Source organism: Mytilus galloprovincialis, chromosome 7 (assembly GCF_965363235.1).
Source record: "Mytilus galloprovincialis chromosome 7, xbMytGall1.hap1.1, whole genome shotgun sequence".
NCBI classification, from domain to species: domain Eukaryota; kingdom Metazoa; phylum Mollusca; class Bivalvia; order Mytilida; family Mytilidae; genus Mytilus; species Mytilus galloprovincialis.
In genome coordinates, this window is record NC_134844.1 from 90,986,003 (window position 1) to 91,006,507 (window position 20,505).

Consider the following 20,505-nt stretch of genomic DNA (forward strand, 5'->3'; position numbering starts at 1 on the left):
TTGTGCTTAATTTAAAGGTACGGACAGAGACCGGAGTATGATAGAATGGTAAAATATATAAAAAAAAAAAACAATTGTCATTGCCTAGGTTGGGACAACTAGAAATTTATTTCAGCAAGACTTAGGAAAGGGCGATCAAATATGAAGCACAATGACATTATTAAATGTGTATAAAATTGAGAAAGGAAATGGTAAATGTGTCAAAGCGACAATAACCCGACCACAGAGCAGACAACAGCCGAAGGCCACCAACGGGTCTTCAATGTAGCGAGAATTCCCGCACCCGTAGGTGTCCTTCAGCTGGCCCCTAAAAAATATGTATACTAGTACAGTGATAATGGACGTCATACTAAACTCCGAATTATACACAAGAAAATAAAATTAAAAACCATACAAGACTAACAAAGGCCAGAGGCTCCTGACTTAGGACAGGCGCAAAATTACGGCGGGGTTAAACATGTTTATGGGATCTCAACCCTCCCCCTGTACCTCTAGCCAATGTAGAAAAGTAAACGCATAACAATAGGCACATTAAAATGCATATATAGTTACATTTTCTTTTTTTTTAAAGAACATGATGGTTAGTTTATGTACATTGTAGGTGTGAAGAAGATATTAATGCTTCTTTATTTTATCATTGTACGTGCTCTTTATTTGTATTTTATGAATTAGACCAACTCTTTAATTTTTCTACCGTTTTAGAACTAAAAAAAAAATACCACGAAAAAATAACACCCAGTGGCGGACCCAGGATGAGGGTTCCGGTGGTTGGAACCCATCCTTTTTTTTGGACGACAAATGCATTTAAATGGGGGTATAAGGTTAACACTCCTCTGAACACTAGGTTGGGAACCTTCTTGAAAATGGCTGGATCCGCCCTTGACACTGTTATCAATGAATATTTGTAAGTAGAATATATAATTCAAAATGTTCAGAGCTATGTTCAAATGTAAAAAAGATGAACTCAAATAATTGAAATTTTAATTTTCAAATTAGTCAAGGTTAATGACGTGTCTGGGTCTGTGACGCTGCATGTAATTGATTGAGTTGAATTATCCGAACTCAGAAGTAAAAATATATAATTGCCTTCCATCAAGCCAAGAGAATATTGACGACTTTTTTTTCTAGAGTGAGTCTTGAAAATGAAAAATAACCAAACAGCAAGTTGCTCCACGGTAGATGTAGAAATCACCTTCACGCTTCGACGCTATTGATTATAACGATTTGTAAATGAGTCCCCTCAATGGAGCAAAAAAAAAACTTTTATAAAATTTACCCAAGGTAGTTTTGAAGGATGAACGGACAGATGGGCCAATAGAGACGAGTGGTTACAAAACCTGTCATAGCTTTTAAACGACACAGGAAAAAAGACTGCAAGGTCTTGCGTTGGTTTTTTTTTTGGAGTACAATTTTTATAGATATTTTGTGATCATTTTAGTATACGATGTAGATAATTCTTTTCCATATTAACAAGCGTGGTTCTAGATTTTTGACACATTATAAAGTAAAGGTTGATCACGCCAATTAAAAAAAAAACACAAATTCATTGGAATTTCTTGCGTCATCTAATACAGTGATTCGAATGCACTGTAGGTTGTAACCATATGCGTATGTCGTCGAAAAGACCAATTTACAATTAAAAAAAATCATTTGGTTTTACTATATATCTCTATTATTTATATATTTACTTTGAGATGACCCTTTGTTTTCGTCAAATGTAATCGTAAGTCTAAAGTGTAATCCTAGGTATAGACGTAGTTTCCGAAAATGTCTTATATAAAACTAGAGGCTCTCAAGAGCCTGTATCGCTCACCTGATTCTATTTGTGTTTTTAAAATTATATAAAAAATATAAAATTTGGCTAAAAGTAACAACACTTGGACAGCACCTCATAAGGAAAGGAACATTCATGCTATGTTTGATTTCATTCATTTCAGTGGTTCTTTAGAAGAAGACATTTGTATGTATTTCCCATAGGGTCCTATGTTAAACTAAGTCCCCCACTGGCAGACACCTTGAATGATGGATCGGCTACAAAGTAACAACACTTAGTCAGCATCTCACAAGGAACTTTTATGCTATGTTTGGTTTCATTCCATTCAGTGGTTCTCTATATGAAGAAACGTGGATGTATTTCCCATAGGGTCTTATGTTAAGTCCTTAAATGGCGGCCATCTTGGACGTTGGATCGGCTACAAAGTAACAACACTTGGTCAGCACTTCATAAGGAACATTCATGCTATGTTTTGTTTTATTCCATTCAGTGGTTCTCTAAAAGAAGTCATTTGTATGCATTTCCCATAGGGTCCTATGTTAAACGAAGTCCCCCTGCTGGCTGTCATCTTGGATATTGGATCGGCTACAAAGTAACAACACTTGGTCAGCACCTCATAAGGAACATTCATGCCATGTTTGGTTTCATTCCATTTAGTGGTTCTCTAAAAGAAAACATTTGTATATAGTTCTCATAGGGTCCTATGTTAAACTAAGTCCCTCGCTGGCGGCCTACTTGGATGATGGATCGGCTACAAAGTAACAAAACTTGATCAGCATCTCATAAGGAACATTCATGCCATGTTTGGTTTCATTCAATTCAGTGGTTCTCTAAAAGAAGTCATTTGTATGCATTTCCCATAGGGTCCTATGTTAAACTAAGTCCCCGCTGGCGGCCATTTTGGATGATTGATCGGCTGCAAAGTGACAACACTTGGTCAGCACCTCATAAGGATCATTCATGCCATGTTTGGTTTCATTCCATTCAGTGGTTCTCTAGAAGAAGTTCAAAATGTTAAAAGTTAACGACGACGCCGGACGGACGCCAAGTGATGAGAAAAGCTCACCCGGCCCTTCGGGCCAGGTGAGCTAAAAAAAGACTTAAAAAAAAACAACTTAACATTACCACTGTACCATGAAAATGAGGTCAAGGTCAGATGTCACCTGACAGTTGGACATATACACCTTACACTCATTTTATACACCAATTATAAAAGACTTATTGCTTAAAGTATCTGATATATGGACTAGACCAGGGAAACTTAATATTATACACTGGTCCATGAAATGAGGCCGAGGTCAGATGAAAACTGTCTGACGGGCATGAGGACCTTGCAATGACATTAACGGTACCAATTTTCTTGCACCAGATGCGCATTTCAACAATACATGTCTCTTCAGTGATGCTCATGGCGAAAATATTTGAAATCCAAAGCATATATAAAAGATGTAGAGCTATAATCCACAAGGTCCAAAAAGTATAGCCAAATCTGTGAAAGGAATGGGAGCTTTGCATGAGGGAGATACTTTCCTTAATTTATAATAATTTCTAACATTTTGTAGCAGCAAATTTTAATAACACAAAAAAAATCCGTATTTTCATTCCAGAAGTACTGGCTTCTGGGCTGGTGATACCCTCGGGGACTAACAGTTCACCAGCAGAGGCATCGACCCAGTGGTAGTAATAACATTAACAGTACCAATTTTCCTGCACCACATGCGCATTTCGACAATACATGTCTCTTCAGTGATGCTCGTGGCCAAAACGTTTGTAATCCAAAGCTTATATAAAAGATAAAGAGCTATAATCCACAAGGTCCAAAAAGTATAGCCAAATCCGTGAAAGGAATGGGAGCTTTGCATGAGGGAGATACTTTCCTTAATTTACATGCATGTACTACATATTGTTATCCTAATATACATAATAAGAGAGAAATTTCAAGAAGTCACTGAACCATGCATATGAGGTCAAGGACAAGGGACATATGACAGACGGAAACTTCATAACATATTAAGGCATCTATATACAAAGTATGAGCATCCAAGTCTTCCACCTTCTAAAATACCTACAATCAATCAATCTATTCTTATTTTTTAGACTGGTGTGTAAACCACACCCCTTATAGTTATTTGTCCACCATGACTGGACATCACAAAGGTTCCTGTCACAATTTAACTATGACACAAACTTATATCATGTATTTATGGCTATAATTGGTCTTGACAGTCCTGATAAGAACATTACAATATGAAACGATTCAACGGTCCAATTTATTACAAAACAGTAATCGAAAACAAGACATAATTGACATTACATGAAACAACAACCACATAAAACACTCATCTACAGGCTTATGACTTTGGACAGGCACATATAGAATGTGGAGGAGTTGAACTAAATTTGAGTGCACCAGCCAGGACAGTGGTGTTATGACACAACATTTTAACAAACTATGCAAAACATTAAAAGAAAAACAAATATGACAAACAGCAAAACACAAGAACCACTCAATAGCAGGCTCCTGATTTGGTACAGGCACATAGAACATTGTAGAATATGGTCGGTTATTAAATCAATACCTACATGTACATACCATTACTATTTTTTTTTTTAGATTGAACATATTGTTGTAGCTTAAATGTGCATGTGTTTAAAAAGAATATTTAGTATGGTTTTAATTAACTTATAACATGTATAACAATATCAATTTTTATACCAATAAAAAACAATATTCCCTTCTTCTTTAAGAACTGGGCCATTTAAAGTTAGATGAAAGATGATCTGCATCATTGGGTTTATGATAATGTGGAAATTTAAGTACTAATCGTTTTGAGGTAAGAATGTCACAGAAGAGACACAGCGAACTTTCAATTTATAAGAATATACAAATATTTACATTTTTGGTTTACAACCAGTGGCAAATACTTCACTTAGATGTCAACTTACCTTAAGTTATATATATTACCGTAGTTGCATCTATTCAAAATCACAGTAAAGGCTGTTCCGTTCTAAGTGAAAGGGTCGAAAGACACTTTTTGTTTTAAATCAACACTGATATAACTTTTAGTTGATTATATTTCCAAAATCTTTCTTAAAAAAAAACCCACAACCCCTCAAATTTAAACAAGTGTTTTCTGATGGATCTTTTTGAATTTCACTTTAAGACAACTGTTGAATATTTTATACGAGTTCATAAATTTAGATGTCAGTATTGATACTAATTTTAATTTAATTTATTCTAGAATTGGTTCCTCAGATGTCAGTAAAAGAGACTTACGACTTAATTTTCATGTTTTTGAACAGAACTATTAAAAAGAATAATGGTGCAAAATCAACAGTATCTGGTATGTACATGCTTTAGTTTTAATTGTATAATAATAAGCTGTAAGTGTGGAATGTTTTCCAATGAGACAACTATCTATGAATGCCTTACAAATGTAAATGAGAGCAATAATAGCTAATGGTTACCATACAGCCTTTAAATTTAACAACAAGCAAAGCCAATACCTTAAATTTATTTATGACGCTGACACATTCATTACACATGACGATAAAAAACACTAGAATTCCAAATAATGAATTCCTACATTAATTATACCCCACACAACTAACGAAGTTGTGGAGGGTATAATGTTTTTGACCCATCTATCTGTCTGTCAGTCTGTCTATCCGTCAGCTCGTCAGTTCGTCAGTTCGTCAGTCCTGTTTCCCAATCATCGCAACTCCTCTCAAACTACACAACAGAATTTCATGAAACCTTTTTAGATAATAAGGACATATTATGTAGTTGTGCATATCGACAGGAAATTACGATTCATTTTTTCCCTAGGAGTTATGCTCCTTTGAACTAATTTGCTTTAATGTACTACTGCAACAGTTTGTTATTGCAACTTCTCTGAAACCACACAACAGAATTTTCTTAAAACTTTTTTAGATTATAAGGAAATACCATTTAGTTGTGCATATCGACAGAAATTACGCTTCAATTTGTTTCTAGGAGTTATGCCACTTTGAACTTATTTGCTTTAATGTACTACTGCAACAGTTTGTCATCGCAACTCTAAAACCACACAACAGAATTTCATGAAACTTTGTAGATAATAAGGACATACGACAGGAAATTACAATTCAATTTGTTTTCTAGGAGTTATGTCCCTTTGAACTTATTTGCTTTAATGTACTTCTGCAACAGTTTGTCATTGCAACTGCCATGAAACCACACAACAGAATTTCATGAAACTTTGTAGATAATAAGGACATATGACAGGAAATTACAATTCAATTTTTTTTCTAGGAGTTATGAACCTTTGAACTTATTTGCTTCAATGTACTACTGCAACAGTTTGTCATTGCAACTCATCTGAAACCACACGACAGAATTTCATGAAACTTTGTAGATGATAAGGACATATAAGGAAATTATAGTTCAATTTTTTCTCATATAATTTTTTGTTCTTGCACTTATTTTATTTCTCCAATGACAATGTGGGGACGTCGGGTATGTGAGCGAAATCACTAAGGTTCTTTTATTGCATATTCATTTAAACTAATACATTAAACTATAAATTAAAAAAACAACTAATTATGTGGTCAAGGTCAAAGATTTTAAAAGTCAACTGAATTTGTCCCAAAAAAATGGTTTTCAAGTGCTTAATAAAATACATTGGATTGAAGAATTGCTTAGATATATGACCATTTATAATTAAAATTAACTCAAATATAAATTTTCTTGATACTAGGAAGTTCTGTATTTGTTAACAGCAAAGTTCCACTCAAAGATTGTTTTGTTTTTCTAATGTTAATTAAATACAAAAAAATAGCACTCATACATGTCATGTGGCAATTCATGCCAGATTTTTATAAAATGTATATCAATGGCTTACATCACATGTCAAGAGTTGGATTGAGGGAAATAGAGAGAAATATCATAGAGATTTACTAACAGTTCAAACAAGAATTTGTGGAATTTTAGTTATTGTCCCTGTGCAGACAAGAACCAGATGCTCCGCAGGGCACAGTTTTATACGACCGCAGAGGTTGAACCCTGAACGGTTGGGGCAAGTATGGACACAACATTCAAGCTGGATTTAGCTCTAAATTTGGATTGTGATTAAAAAGTTGACACAGCATAGGTTTCTGACACAGAATGAATGTAGTCTAATGAACTTAAAATATTTGAGCAATTCACTATGCTGTTGAATATTAATCCTCTCAAAAAAATGTTTGAAGAAATTTTCTTTTTATTTATGAAATCTGAAATGAGAAAAATTTAACCTCCCCCCTCCCATTTTTTTTAACATCCCCTTTTCCCTTTTTCCAAAACTGATCTCAATTCAAATTTCTAATGGAGTTTGCAACAATACCTACTCATTTAAATACATCATAAAATATTAAAATGTAAAATAAAGTGCTTGTTATCACTGAATGGTAAAGATTGTTTTAATTTATCAGTTGGTAGTAAAAGTGAATATACATTGTATATTGTATAAAACAATGATTTAAGTTGATTCAACTACTATTCTGGACAAAGAAAGATAACTCCAATTGAAAATGTCTTGCTATTGCACAATATTGTGCAATTAGATATTTCTTGCTATTGTGTAATACTGTGCAATTGAAAATATTTGCTATTGCACAATACTGTGCAATTGAAGATTTCTTGCTATTGCGCAATACTGTGCAATTGAAATTTCTTGCTATTGCACAATACTGTGCAATTGAAAATTTCTTGCTATTGCTGAATACTGTGCAATTGAAAATTTCTTGCTATTGCACAATACTTAATATAATAATTTTGGATCCTGATTTGAACCAACTTGAAAATTGGGCTCATAATCAAAAATCTAAGTACATGTTTAGATTCAGCATATCAAAAAAGCCCAAGAATTCAATTTTTGTTAAAATCAAACTTAGTTTAATTTGGGACCCTTTGGACTTGAAGGTAGACCAATTTGAAAACGGCATCAAAAATTAAGAATCTACATAGACAATTAGATTTGGCATATCAAAGAACCTCAATTATTCAATTTTTGATGAAATCAAACAAAGTTTAATTTAGGACCCCGATTTGGACCAACTTGAAAACTGGGCCAATAATCAAAAATCTAAGTAAATTTTTAGATTCAGCATATCAAAGAACCTCAAGGATTCATTTTTTTGTTAAAATCAAACTAAGTTTAATTTTGGACCCTTTGGATCTTAATGTAGACCAATTTGAAAACGGGACCAAAAATTAAGAATCTTCATACACAGTTAGATTCGGCAGATCAAAGAACCCCAATTACTCAATTCTTGATGAAATCAAACACAGTTCAATGTAGGACCATTTGGGCCCCTTATTCCTAAACTGTTGGGACCAAAAATCCCAAAATCAAACCCAACCTTCCTTTTATGGTCATAAACCTTGTGTTTAAATTTCATAGATTTCTATTTACTTATACTAAAGTTAAGTTGTGAAAACCAAGAATAATGCTTATTTGGGCCCCTTTTTGGCCCCTTTTTCCTAAACTGTTGGGACCTCAACTCCCCAAATCAATCCCAACCTTCCTTTTGTGGTCATAAACCTTGTGTTTGAATTTCATTGATTTCTATTTACTTATACTAAAGTTATTGTGCGAAAACTTAGAAAATGCTTATTTGGGCCCTTTTTGGCCCCTAATTCCTAAAATGTTGGGACCAAATCTCCCAAAATCATTCCAACCTTTTTTTTGTGGTCCCCCTTTCCCTTTTTCCAAAACTGCTCTCAATTCAAATTTTTAATGGAGTTTGCAACAATAACTACTCATTTAAATACATCATAAAAAATTAAAATGTAAAATAAAGTGCTTGTTATCACTGAATTGTAAAGATTTTTTTAATTTATCAGTTGGTAGTAAAAGTGAATATACATTGTATATTGTATAAAACAATAATTTAAGTTGATTCAACTACTATTCTGGACAAAGAAAGATAACTCCAATTGAAAATTTCTTGCTATTGCGCAATACTGTGAAACTGAAAATATTTGCTATTGCACAATACTGTGCAATTGAAGATTTCTAATAAGACTTTTATTAGCTTGTTTTTTATTTACAAGAGAGCTGGAGACCTTGAGAGGCAGGAAAAGAACAGACCAGGGAATCACAGATCCATATCAGATAATAAAATTAAATCGAAAATTTAAAGTTTGAATTTTATGTTATTGAAAATATTAATCTAATTACAAACTTCCTGAAAATTTGGATTTTGTTTATTATTGAATAGAGGCTAAGGGTATTTGACCATCATCAATGTGGTTACACATTGATTTTCATTCAACTTTAAGAACTTTTTTAGGTTTTTAGGGGAATATCTGTTGTATAAGTTACAAAGTTTTGTATGGATATCCACATTTTGAATCATTCTGAATGTTTTCTGAATATATATCTGAATCCTTCTGAATCTGTCTGAATCCATCTGAATGTTGTCTGAATCTATCTGAATGTTATCTGGATATTTCTGAATGTGTCTGATTATTTCTTAATCCTTCTGATAAAAATCAGATTGTTCTGAATTCATTCTGAATATTGCCTTAATTTATTCTTACATAATTCTGATTTTTGTCTGAATGTTTATTTGAAAATTCTGAATTGTTCTTTAAAAGTCTGAAATCCAGTAAAAATTCAGACATTTGCGTAAATGTACATTATTTTAGCCATTCAGACATTATTCAGAAAAAATTAAGAAAAATTAAGAATACTTGTCAGACAGAATTCAGATACGTTTTTATATGAGGGCAGATGGACGGACGGAAAGCGTTGCATTTGGGACAATAAACAGTAAACCTAATTCAGATTAGGTACCCTATAAACCTAGTATGTTGTCATTAGAGTAAATATGAAGACAAAACTGAAAACCATAAGTCATTTGTGTAGAAGATTTAGATTTTCCAGTTTTTCTACCTTATGGAAAATATAGTTTAGTTTAAACATATTTATTTATAGTGGATTGCGAAACAAGTTTTGCAACTTATATTAATCCCTTTCCACTTTGCGGGTGCGAGTGCTGCCTTGTAGCGGCATTAGCCTACTCTTTTTCGAAATCTACAAGGGTGTCTTTAACGTGCAAGAGATATGGCTCTCTCTTAACACGGGTCAGCCATTTATCGTCCCCTTCCGACGGACTATCATCGTTTCCTCAAGACCATACTTGCAAATGGTGTCAAGGGAGACCTGAAAATTGAGTTCCTAAAATTTTCATCCCGAACGGGAATCGAACTAGGAACCTTTGTGTTAGTAGTCCGATGCACTAACCACTACACCACGGCTCTCACGGAAGATAAAGAACCGCAGACCAATAGTACACATAAGACAGATGTTTGACTGATAAATCTGTCCTTTTAACAAAAGCTTTAATTAGATCTTAGATATAAAAATTGGTATGACTGCCAATGAGACAACTCTCCATCCAAGTCACATTTTATAAAAGGAAACCATTAAAGGTCAAAGTACGGTCTTCAACACAGAGCCTAGGCTCACACCGCACAGCAAGCTATAAAGGGCCCCAAATATTACAAGTGTAAAACCAACGTTCTAATCTATGTAAAAAACGAGAAACAAAAAATACTTATGAACCACATCAACAAACGACAACTACTGAATATCAGATACCTGAATTAGGACAGGTGCAAACAAGCGCAGCGGTTTTACACGTTTTAATTGTACCAAAACTTCACTCTGATCTGATCTGAAACAATAGTGTAACATCACAACATAGAAAAACACACTATAAATTATCAATAGAAATGACTTAACTCAATCAAAAGACATGTTAACACAAGTGAACATACACTGGGCAAACAAATTTAATCTATGAAACAATGCAACTACAAAATAAAAAAAAAAACCAAACTAATGGATGAATAATTAAAGTAACAGTTATGAAATGTTAAACAATTTCAGAAAAAAACCAAAATCTGTTTGTATTAGGTTTTGGATTTTCAAAATTTTGGCATCAAGTATCACTGAAGAGACATTCGTTGTTGAAGAAATGCATATCTGGAATTGCAATGGTACAATAAATTTATTAATTGACTAATTGCTTAACATATTTTTCTCTGTACTCATGGTACTCTGTACTCATGGTACTTGAAGAAATAATGGGTATATATAGTTCTTGACAACAACTTGCATCTTAAGCTTAGTAAAAATAAAATGAAATGTTAAATATTTTTATTCTCACTATATAAAATGTTACCTTTTGCATTTTTGTCGTCAGCCTCATTGAGTTTTGTAACAACAAGATAAATTGCATCTGGTGACAAAAAGGTTTGATGTGTGTGATAAAATTCTTCATCTCCTGCAAAATCCCATAACAACAATGTGGCATACTCTTCTTTGTCATTTAAATCAACATTAGATTTAAGCATGGTTTCAATATCCTTTTTAGCTTCTTCTATTGATTGATTTGGCTGCTGATTGGTTACTGGAGGTTTAATTGTAGATTCAGTGGATACTTGAGGTTTCACTGTAGATTCACTGTATACTGGAGGTATTTCAGACTGCCCCGATACTGTCTCTGATACCTCACTACGTTTGTACAGAATGGTTTTGGGGGTGTTGTCCGTCACATTGTCATGTGTTTCGTCTTCTACTGACTCTTCAATTGTTCCTTTGTATTGTTTCAATAGTCTTGCGTGAATTTCAGCTTCTTCATTGGTTCCTATCATTAGAAAATTACAATCATATGGAAGAAATGTAGATAAATGTTGAGTAAGATCATATTATAAAATCAGCAATAAAAATACAACATCAATTTTTTTTCCAATCATTAATTCTAAAAATATACACATGGAGAGTTATCAAAATTGAAAAATGGAGTTTCTTTGGTTGATTGGAATATTGAAATAGCAGTTTTTGGGGTTCAATGAAAACCCACAAAACTTGATGCATAAATTTCATATATAAATTCTTGGAGTTTCGAATTAATACAGTTGACGTGGATTTCGTCGCTTATCCTGCTCTCACATGTGAAGACATTGATTTAAAAAAGTGATATGAATGCCAGGCTATACACAAAAGGATGACGTTGTAAACAATTACAACTCACTGTTTGCCTTCAAAATTATAAAAATACCACACCGTCTCATTATGATTCAAGTTTAAATGTTTAATGCAATATTATCATTCTTAATGGAGGCTTCTTATCAATGTTGGGGAATATCAATTAAATATTATCATCAATAGTAGTTTGAAACTTTATTAAGCAAACTATTGACAATAAGATATATGATTTTTTTAATTTAAATTCATATATACAGAGATACATGTAGATATTAAAAATGGTTTCCACTGAAATACTGGATATTTGAGGATGCTGAGTGTATGGAAAGTATGTATGTAAATTTTCCATCGTGTATTGCATTTATTTATTAAGTCCAAATTGGTTTTAATTTTTTATATATATATTACGATTTTTCACGTTTTTATTTTTTAGACGTACATATCATGAACATTGCTGCTGGAAAAAAAGTGGCTGCTATCTTGATTGGCAGCTAAAAGTGGCTGCACCTGAGTCTGGTTCAAAATAATTGAATAATAATACATAGAATAGTTATCAAAGGTACCAGGATTATAATTTAGTACGCCAGACGCGCGTTTCGTCTACATAAGACTCATCAGTGACGCTCAAATCAAAATATTTATAAAGCCAAACAAGTACAAAGTTGAAGAGCATTGAGTTCCAAAATTCCAAAAAGTTGTGCCAAATACGGCTAAGATAATCTATACCTGGGATAAGAAAATCCTTAGTTTTTTGAAAATTAAGTTTTGTAAACAGGAAATTTATAAAAATGACCACATTATTGATATTCATGTCAACACAGAAGTGTTGACTAGTGGGCTGGTGATACCCTCGGGGACGAAACAAATAGTGTTATAACAATATTCCTTATTTCTGTGCGTCATATCCTAGATAATTTTTTTTTATGTACATCATCTTTTAATTTCAACTTGTATAAGAATGACATGCTTTCCAATAACTAAACATGCTGATCACACGAACAATCAAACTCTGTTCGATGTCAAATTATGCGTTTCATGCATATGGATCCAAATGAGGTGGACTTATTGTCTGGACAACAAAGTTACAACAAAGGCATATGTTTTTTGTGTTCACAATTTCTAATACTGTGTAAAAGCTAATTACATTAATGGTAGAACTTTACTGTACGAGATATGCATTCCTACCATAAATGTCTCTTCATCTAATTTACTATTTAAAAAAGTTCTTGACCTGGATTCATCATATTCATTGAAATGTAGCCTTTAATCGGATCTTTACCAATAATATTGCTGAAAAATAAGTGATTTAAACTAAAAAAAAAACCAATATTATTATAAACATTTTCCTATGAACAGGAAACAAAATATGTTAAGCATACACATCATACCATCTAATTTATTCCACACGCCATCATCAGACATTGCCTTGCATTTTATTGTGCAGATTTCTATTCCATTTGTACTGGTAACATCTGTAATATCTTCACCAAACAATTTTTTAATCAATGAAGTCTTTCCAGCACCCTTTTTTCCAACAATTACTAAACGTATGTCTCTCTTTTTCTCAGATCCTGACTGAAGTAATTTAAGGTACAATTCAACAGATCTTTTGTCTGTCATTAATTTTATTTCAGTTGGAACTTCATCTACAAAGTCAAATATATGTTTGTGAAAAAGAACATTATCTTTCCCAATTGTATTATTATACATGTTATATAAGTGTTATAGCATGCATATCTGTCATTGTTTGCAAATATAGAATATTTCGATGTTTTCAAATTAAGATGGTTAAACCAATTTTTAAGTGCTGTTATCAACAGGTGATCATTTTTTGTATCTTTATGTGCCTCTTAAATGCCAAAATTTTAAAACGGTTTTCCATTTTACAGTGAAAATTTCAGGCAATTCATAATAATATATAAAAAACTGCATTCCCAAATATACTTCATAATTTATAATCTTAAGCACGTTAAGGTGAAATACCACTTTTCATTTTACCCAATTAGTCTTTGTTAAATTTGCACTTTTAAAAAACAAATGTGCAAAATTTATCTTTTTTTCAAATAAACATGATAAAGAAATACTTGGCATGCGTTAAGTTTTATCCTCTCCAGTACTATAGACGAAATTTCAAATAACATTTCATTGCATATAAGAAAATAACCATCACTGGAAATTAACCAATAAAATGTTCACCTCTGTTTTACCCGTGTACAACATGTACAAGCTTTAGTAACCAATTGTGTTACTTCAAGTTTCTAAAATATTCTATAGAAACACCAAATAAAAAAATGGTGCTTTGAAACACCCAAGATATATGTGTATGACCCAGAATTCTTTTAATGCAATGACATGTAGTATAAAGCATCTACAACTGTTAAATCCGTATGCAACCGGATGTGACGTACTATGAATTGGTGGTATTACGCCAAAAATACACTAATGAAGCATCATCGACATGTGTTAAAAGAGATTTTGCTTTAAAACTAGTGATTATATCCATCTTAAATTTTCGGTGATTGATTCATTGGTTAATTGGTGTTTAACGCCAATTTCAACACTATTGTCATAGGGTGAAACTTGCACATTTATTTCTTATCTAGGATCAGTATTTAATTGCCCACATTAATTTTCTATGCTCAAGCGTGTTAAGTATTTGTAGATTTATTGTTTTCATGAACTTTAGGAGACTGTCTGATTGGCCGTTAAATTTATTGTATGATGCAGCTGTGTTTTAACTGTAATTAGAAGCCGTATAATTCATGTCTCTGTTTGTTTATATTCTGTCCTTATACTTGTGTGATCTGGAGATAAATGACGATTTACTGTGTGAGAAAGTCATGAAAGTAGCCAGGGCCTTGGCAATTATAAAACTTAGTGAATGTTGAGATTCGACAGGATTGAAGATAGTTAGTGATTATAGATAGAGAATGGGCGTGTCTTTATATTACATGTAACAATGTAATGTAATGAAAGTGTATATATGTGAACTTGTACATAATAAATATGTATGTATGAACCTGAGTTTTTAAAGCCAGTGCCTTAGAAGAGCTCCGTGACATTATGGTGGCCAGCAACGGGATTTATTTTGGATTTTAATTGAACATTTTGGACTTTAACTGTTAACTCTGCAATATGCTACCAAAAGGACGACTAAGAAGAAATATATCGGAAGAGAGGAATGCAACAATAACTTTTTGGAAGAAAACATCAAAGATCTGAAAAAAATGAAAATGTTGGCAATGCAGAGAGGAAGAGGTGGTTTTGGAAAATTTTGAGAATAGTTTTCAACAATTGAGAAGACAAAGAAGAGGACGTGAATTTGAAAGTAAAAAAAATCTACACGAATCAGACAGTAGGCCGATTTGCAACTTTTATATGAAAGTTGGACACATGGAGAGAATATTTGATGAAGAATTCTTCATATATGTCGAGAAACTAGAAGTTGCTTCCTTAAAAGGAGGGAAGGCAGCAGAAAACGAAATGAATCCTTAAGTTTTTGAATGTGGAAATTTCGCAAATTTGTCTATTGTGACGTCTGTTCTGAATGATGTCGAATTTACTACTGAATATATTTTTTTGGAAATTCGTCTGTCGTGACGTCTGTTCTGAATAAAGCTTATGTCAGATGTTGTAAAGGAAAAGGAAATGAATCCTTCTAAAGTATGTGGAAATATAAATTTGGAAATTCGTCTGTCGCGACGTCTGTTCTGAATGAAGGTTATTTCAGATGATGAAAATGAAAATGAGGAAATAGAAAGTTTGTCGTCATGGGGCTCCAAGACAGTTAAAAACTTTCGATCAAGCCGTATGAAATAAATTTTTAAAATTATAGAACAGCATACCATCCTGAAACAGATGGTTTATTGAAATATTTAACGGAACATTAACCGCAATGTTATCAAATGGATGTTAGTGGACACTAGCTTGATTGGGACACGTTTATTACTTTTGGATTGATCACTTACTTCGTTGTAAGAAAGTATACAAGAGACTCTGTTGTTCCGAACATTAATCAAACTGAAAATAGTGACAATACAATGGTGAAATTTTAAAATACAATGCGATCACGAAATGAGTCTAAGAGGTTAGAAAAACATTATTTTGTACAGTTTGAGAATGGTGAGACCCAGTGGGTAAAAGAGGATGTTATTAAAGATTTTGCAATTATAAAAGACTTTCATATTTCAAATGAGAACACTGCATAGACTGTGAATTTGTTTAAATGTGTTAAAAAAAAAAGAAAAAATATAATATTGTGTATGTACATATATACCATGTATGAGTAAGAGTGTGTTTGTGTGTCGGGACGCCACAGTTAAAAGGGGAGGTATGTCATAGGGTGAAACTTGCACATTTATTTCTTATCTAAGATCAGTATTTAATTGCCCACATTAATTTGCTATATATACTCAAGCATGTTAAGTATTTGTAGATTTATTGTTTTCAAGAACTTAATTCTCCTTAATAATGAATTACCTTCAACAAAAAATGTTACAGGCAAATTATAAGAGCTAGCCAAGGACATGTAGCAAGTCCTCAAATCTCAGATATAGCCATATACCAACAAATAAATAAAATTCTAAATATCTGTCCACACAAAAATAAAATATTATTTGATAACCGTATGCAAGATGAAGGATATATTTTATTTCAAGGTACTACGGAAGAAGTTAAACTTCTTTTCGAAATAGCAAACACAAACCACAACCTACTGCAATTTACTTATGAAATTGACAGACAAAGTTTGAAATTTCTAGACTTAGAAACGTATAAAGGACAGAGATTTCAAAAAGAAAATATCTTAGATATTAAATGTTTCACAAAACCAATTGAAAAATTTTAATATCTACACCAAAATTCTAACCATGCTGTTTTAAATCCTTTATTAAAGGTGAAGGAATAAGAATTCTTAGAAATACCTCTGATCCTAACAATTTTAATGAAAGAATACACATATTTACAGAAAAATTAAATACAAAGAGGTTACGATATCGCTTTTGTAAATAAAATATTAAGAAATATTTCCCATACAGAAAGATTAAACAAATTAACAAAGAAACAAGCATAAACAAAAACACAGATAACTATAATATATCTTTCATAACACAATACCACGCTAATGCGGAAAATTTACAAACCATTATAAGAAAACATTGGCATTTAATTCAAGACAACCCACAGTTCAAAAATCTCTTTGATAAAAAACCTACAATTGCATTCAAAAGAAACAGGAACATTGGGGAAATCGTTAAGAAACACTTGAAATAAATCAATGTCTCCCAATAGAAATTAATTAGACAGTTACACTAAAACCAAAGGAAGGTGCGCTGTCAATGACAAATGCATATTGAAACGTATCTTAAACTAAATCTAATAACCAAAACCAGTGATCCATACAATAATAAATAAAATGTACAAAATAATAAACAAATAAAGATTTAGAGAATAAAAAACAAAACGGACGACCTCTGAAGACATTTACCTGGAATATAATTCAGAAAGAACTTGAAACATTGTACACGTAGCACGTAATCAATGTAAGGTCAGAAAGGTGATCCATACTATAAAAGGTTGGATATTGGATCAATATACCTATAATTTATACTAGTTTTATGTAAAACTTGTTATTTGAAACTGAGTAGCGAATTACTTGTGACATATTTCCTATAAAGTCACAGTGGTCTTTAAATAACCTTAATTAGAAGTTTGCTGCCAGCGCTCTCTCTGTCATCAAAACAATAAATGAGTATGTTAATGTTTTGATCTGTCAGCGTGTCGATATGTCAATATGTTGATTTATCAGTCTATAAATGTGTTGATATGTCCATGTGTTGATGTATACGTTTGTTAATGTGTTGATATGTCAGTATGTTAATGCGTTGATGTTTGAATCTGTTTATGTGTTGATATGTAAATGTGTTAATGTACAAGTCTTGTAATATGTTGATGTTAGTGTGCCAATGTACAAATATTATTGTGTTGATCTGTCAGTGTGTCGATATATCAAAGCATTGTGTTTTGAGTGTGTTAATGTGTAGATCTGTCAATGTGTCAATATGTCAATGTGTTTATGTATGAGTCTGGTAATATGTGGATCTATCAGTGTGTCGATGTATTAGTATAAATGTTGATTTGTCAGTGTGTTGATATATCAATGCATTGAGTTTGAGTCTGTTAATGTATGGATCTGTCAATGTTTCAATGTGTTTATGTATGAGTCTGGTTATATGTGGATCTATCAGTGTGTCGATGTATTAGTGTAAATGTTGATTTGTCAGTGTGTCGATATATCAATGCATTGAGTTTTGAGTCTGTTAATGTATAGATCTGTCAATGTGTCAATACGTCAATGTGTTTATGTATGAGTCTGTAAATGTGTCTATATGTCAATGTGTGGTTGAGTCTGTAAATGTGTCTATATGTCAATGTGTGGTGGAGTCTGTAAATGTGTATATATGTCAATGTGTGGTTGAGTCTGTAAATGTGTCTATATGTCAATTTGTGAATGGATGAGTCTGTAAATGTGTCTATATGTCAATGTGTCAATGGTTTAGTCTGTTAATGTGCTGATCTGTTGGTGTGTCCATACATCATGTGTTGATATATGAATCTGTTATTGTGTTGATCTGTCAGTGTGTCGATATGTCAATGTGTTCATGTAAGAGTCTGGTAATATGTGGATCTATCAGTGTGTCAATGTATTAGTGTAAATGTTAATTTGTCAGTGTGTCGATATATCAATGCATCGAGTTTTGAGTCTGTTAATGTGTAGATCTGTCAATGTGTCAATATGTCAATGTGTTTATGTATGAGTCTGGTTATATGTGGATCTATCAGTGTGTCGATGTATTAGTGTAAATGTTAATTTGTCAGTGTGTCGATATATCAATGCATTGAGTTTTGAGTCTGTTAATGTATAGATCTGTCAATGTGTCAATATTTCAATGTGTTTATGTATGATTCTGTAAATGTGTCTATATATCAATGTGTGAATGGTTGAGTCTGTAAATGTGTCTATATGCCAATGTGTTTATGTATGAGTCTGTAAATGTGTCTATATGTCAATGTGTGAATGGTTGAGTCTGTTAGTGTGTCTATATATCAATGTGTGAATGGTTGAGTCTGCAAATGTGTCTATATGTCAATGTGTGAATGGTTGAGTCTGTAAATGTGTATATATGTCAATGTGTCAATGGTTGAGCCTGTAAATGTGTCTCTATGTCAATGTGTGAATGGTTGAGTCTGTAAATGTGTCTATATGTCAATGTGTGAATGGATGAGTCTGTAAATGTGTCTATATGTCAATGTGTCAATGGTTGAGTCTGTAAATGTGTCTATATGTCAATGTGTCAATGGTTGAGCCTGTAAATGTGTCTATATGTCAATGTGTGAATGATTGAGTCTGTAAATGTTTCTATATGTCAATGTGTGAATGGTTGAGTCTGTAAATGTGTCTATATGTCAATGTGTCAATGGTTGAGTCTGTAAATGTGTCTATATGTCAATGTGTGAATGGTTGAGCCTGTAAATGTGTCTATATGTCAATGTGTGAATGGTTGAGTCTGTTAGTGTGTCTATATATCAATGTGTGAATGGTTGTGTCTGTAAATGTGTCTATATGTCAATGTGTGAATGGTTGAGTCTGTAAATGTGTCTATATGTCAATGTGTCAATGGTTGAGTCTGTTGATGTGTTGATCTGTTGGTGTGTCAATATATCATGTGTTGATATATGAATTTGTTATTGTGTTGATCTGTCAGTGTGTCGATATGTCAATGTGTTCATGTAAGAGTCTGGTAATATGTGGATCTATCAGTGTGTCAATGTATTAGTGTAAATGTTGATTTGTCAGTGTGTTGATATATCAATGCATTGAGTTTTGAGTCTGTTAATGTATAGATCTGTCAATGTGTCAATATGTCAATGTGTGAATGGTTGAGCCTGTAAATGTGTCTATATGTCAATGTGTGAATGATTGAGTCTGTAAATGTTTCTATATGTCAATGTGTGAATGGTTGAGTCTGTAAATGTGTCTATATGTCAATGTGTCAATGGTTGAGTCTGTAAATGTGTCTATATGTCAATGTGTGAATGGTTGAGCCTGTAAATGTGTCTATATGTCAATGTGTGAATGGTTGAGTCTGTTAGTGTGTCTATATATCAATGTGTGAATGGTTGAGTCTGTAAATGTGTCTATATGTCAATGTGTGAATGGTTGAGTCTGTAAATGTGTCTATATGTCAATGTGTCAATGGTTGAGTCTGTTGATGTGAAGATCTGTTGGTGTGTCAATATATCATGTGTTGATATATGAATTTGTTATTGTGTTGATCTGTCAGTGTGTCGATATATCAATGTGTTTATGTATGAGTCTGGTAATATGTGGATCTATCAGCGTGTCAATGTATTAGTGTAAATGTTAATTTGTCAGTGTGTCGATATATAAATGCATCAAATTTTGAGTCTGTTAATGTGTAGATCTGTCAATGTGTCAATATGTCAATGTGTTTATGTATGAGTCTGGTTATATGTGGATCTATCAGTGTGTCGATGTATTAGTGTAAATGTTGATTTGTCAGTGTGTCGATATATCAATGCATTGAGTTTTGAGTCTGTTAATGTATAGATCTGTCAATGTGTCAATATGCCAATGTGTTTATGTATGAGTCTGTAAATGTGTCTGTAAGTCAATGTGTGAATGGTTGAGTC

The 20,505-nt window shown here is 32.6% G+C and overlaps 1 protein-coding gene across 1 annotated transcript in view; it reads right to left on the reverse strand.

Moving 5' to 3' along the window:
• The window catches only part of LOC143084091 (uncharacterized), a 51,096-nt gene that overhangs the window by 11,692 nt on the left and 18,899 nt on the right, over positions 1 to 20,505 (reverse strand). Inside the window, exons 5-6 of the mRNA XM_076260497.1 lie at positions 13,182 to 13,439; positions 10,988 to 11,452 (exon numbers count right to left, since the gene is read on the reverse strand). Coding sequence (XP_076116612.1) covers positions 10,988 to 11,452; positions 13,182 to 13,439 — 723 coding nt within the window. The remainder of the gene's footprint in view (positions 1 to 10,987; positions 11,453 to 13,181; positions 13,440 to 20,505) is intronic.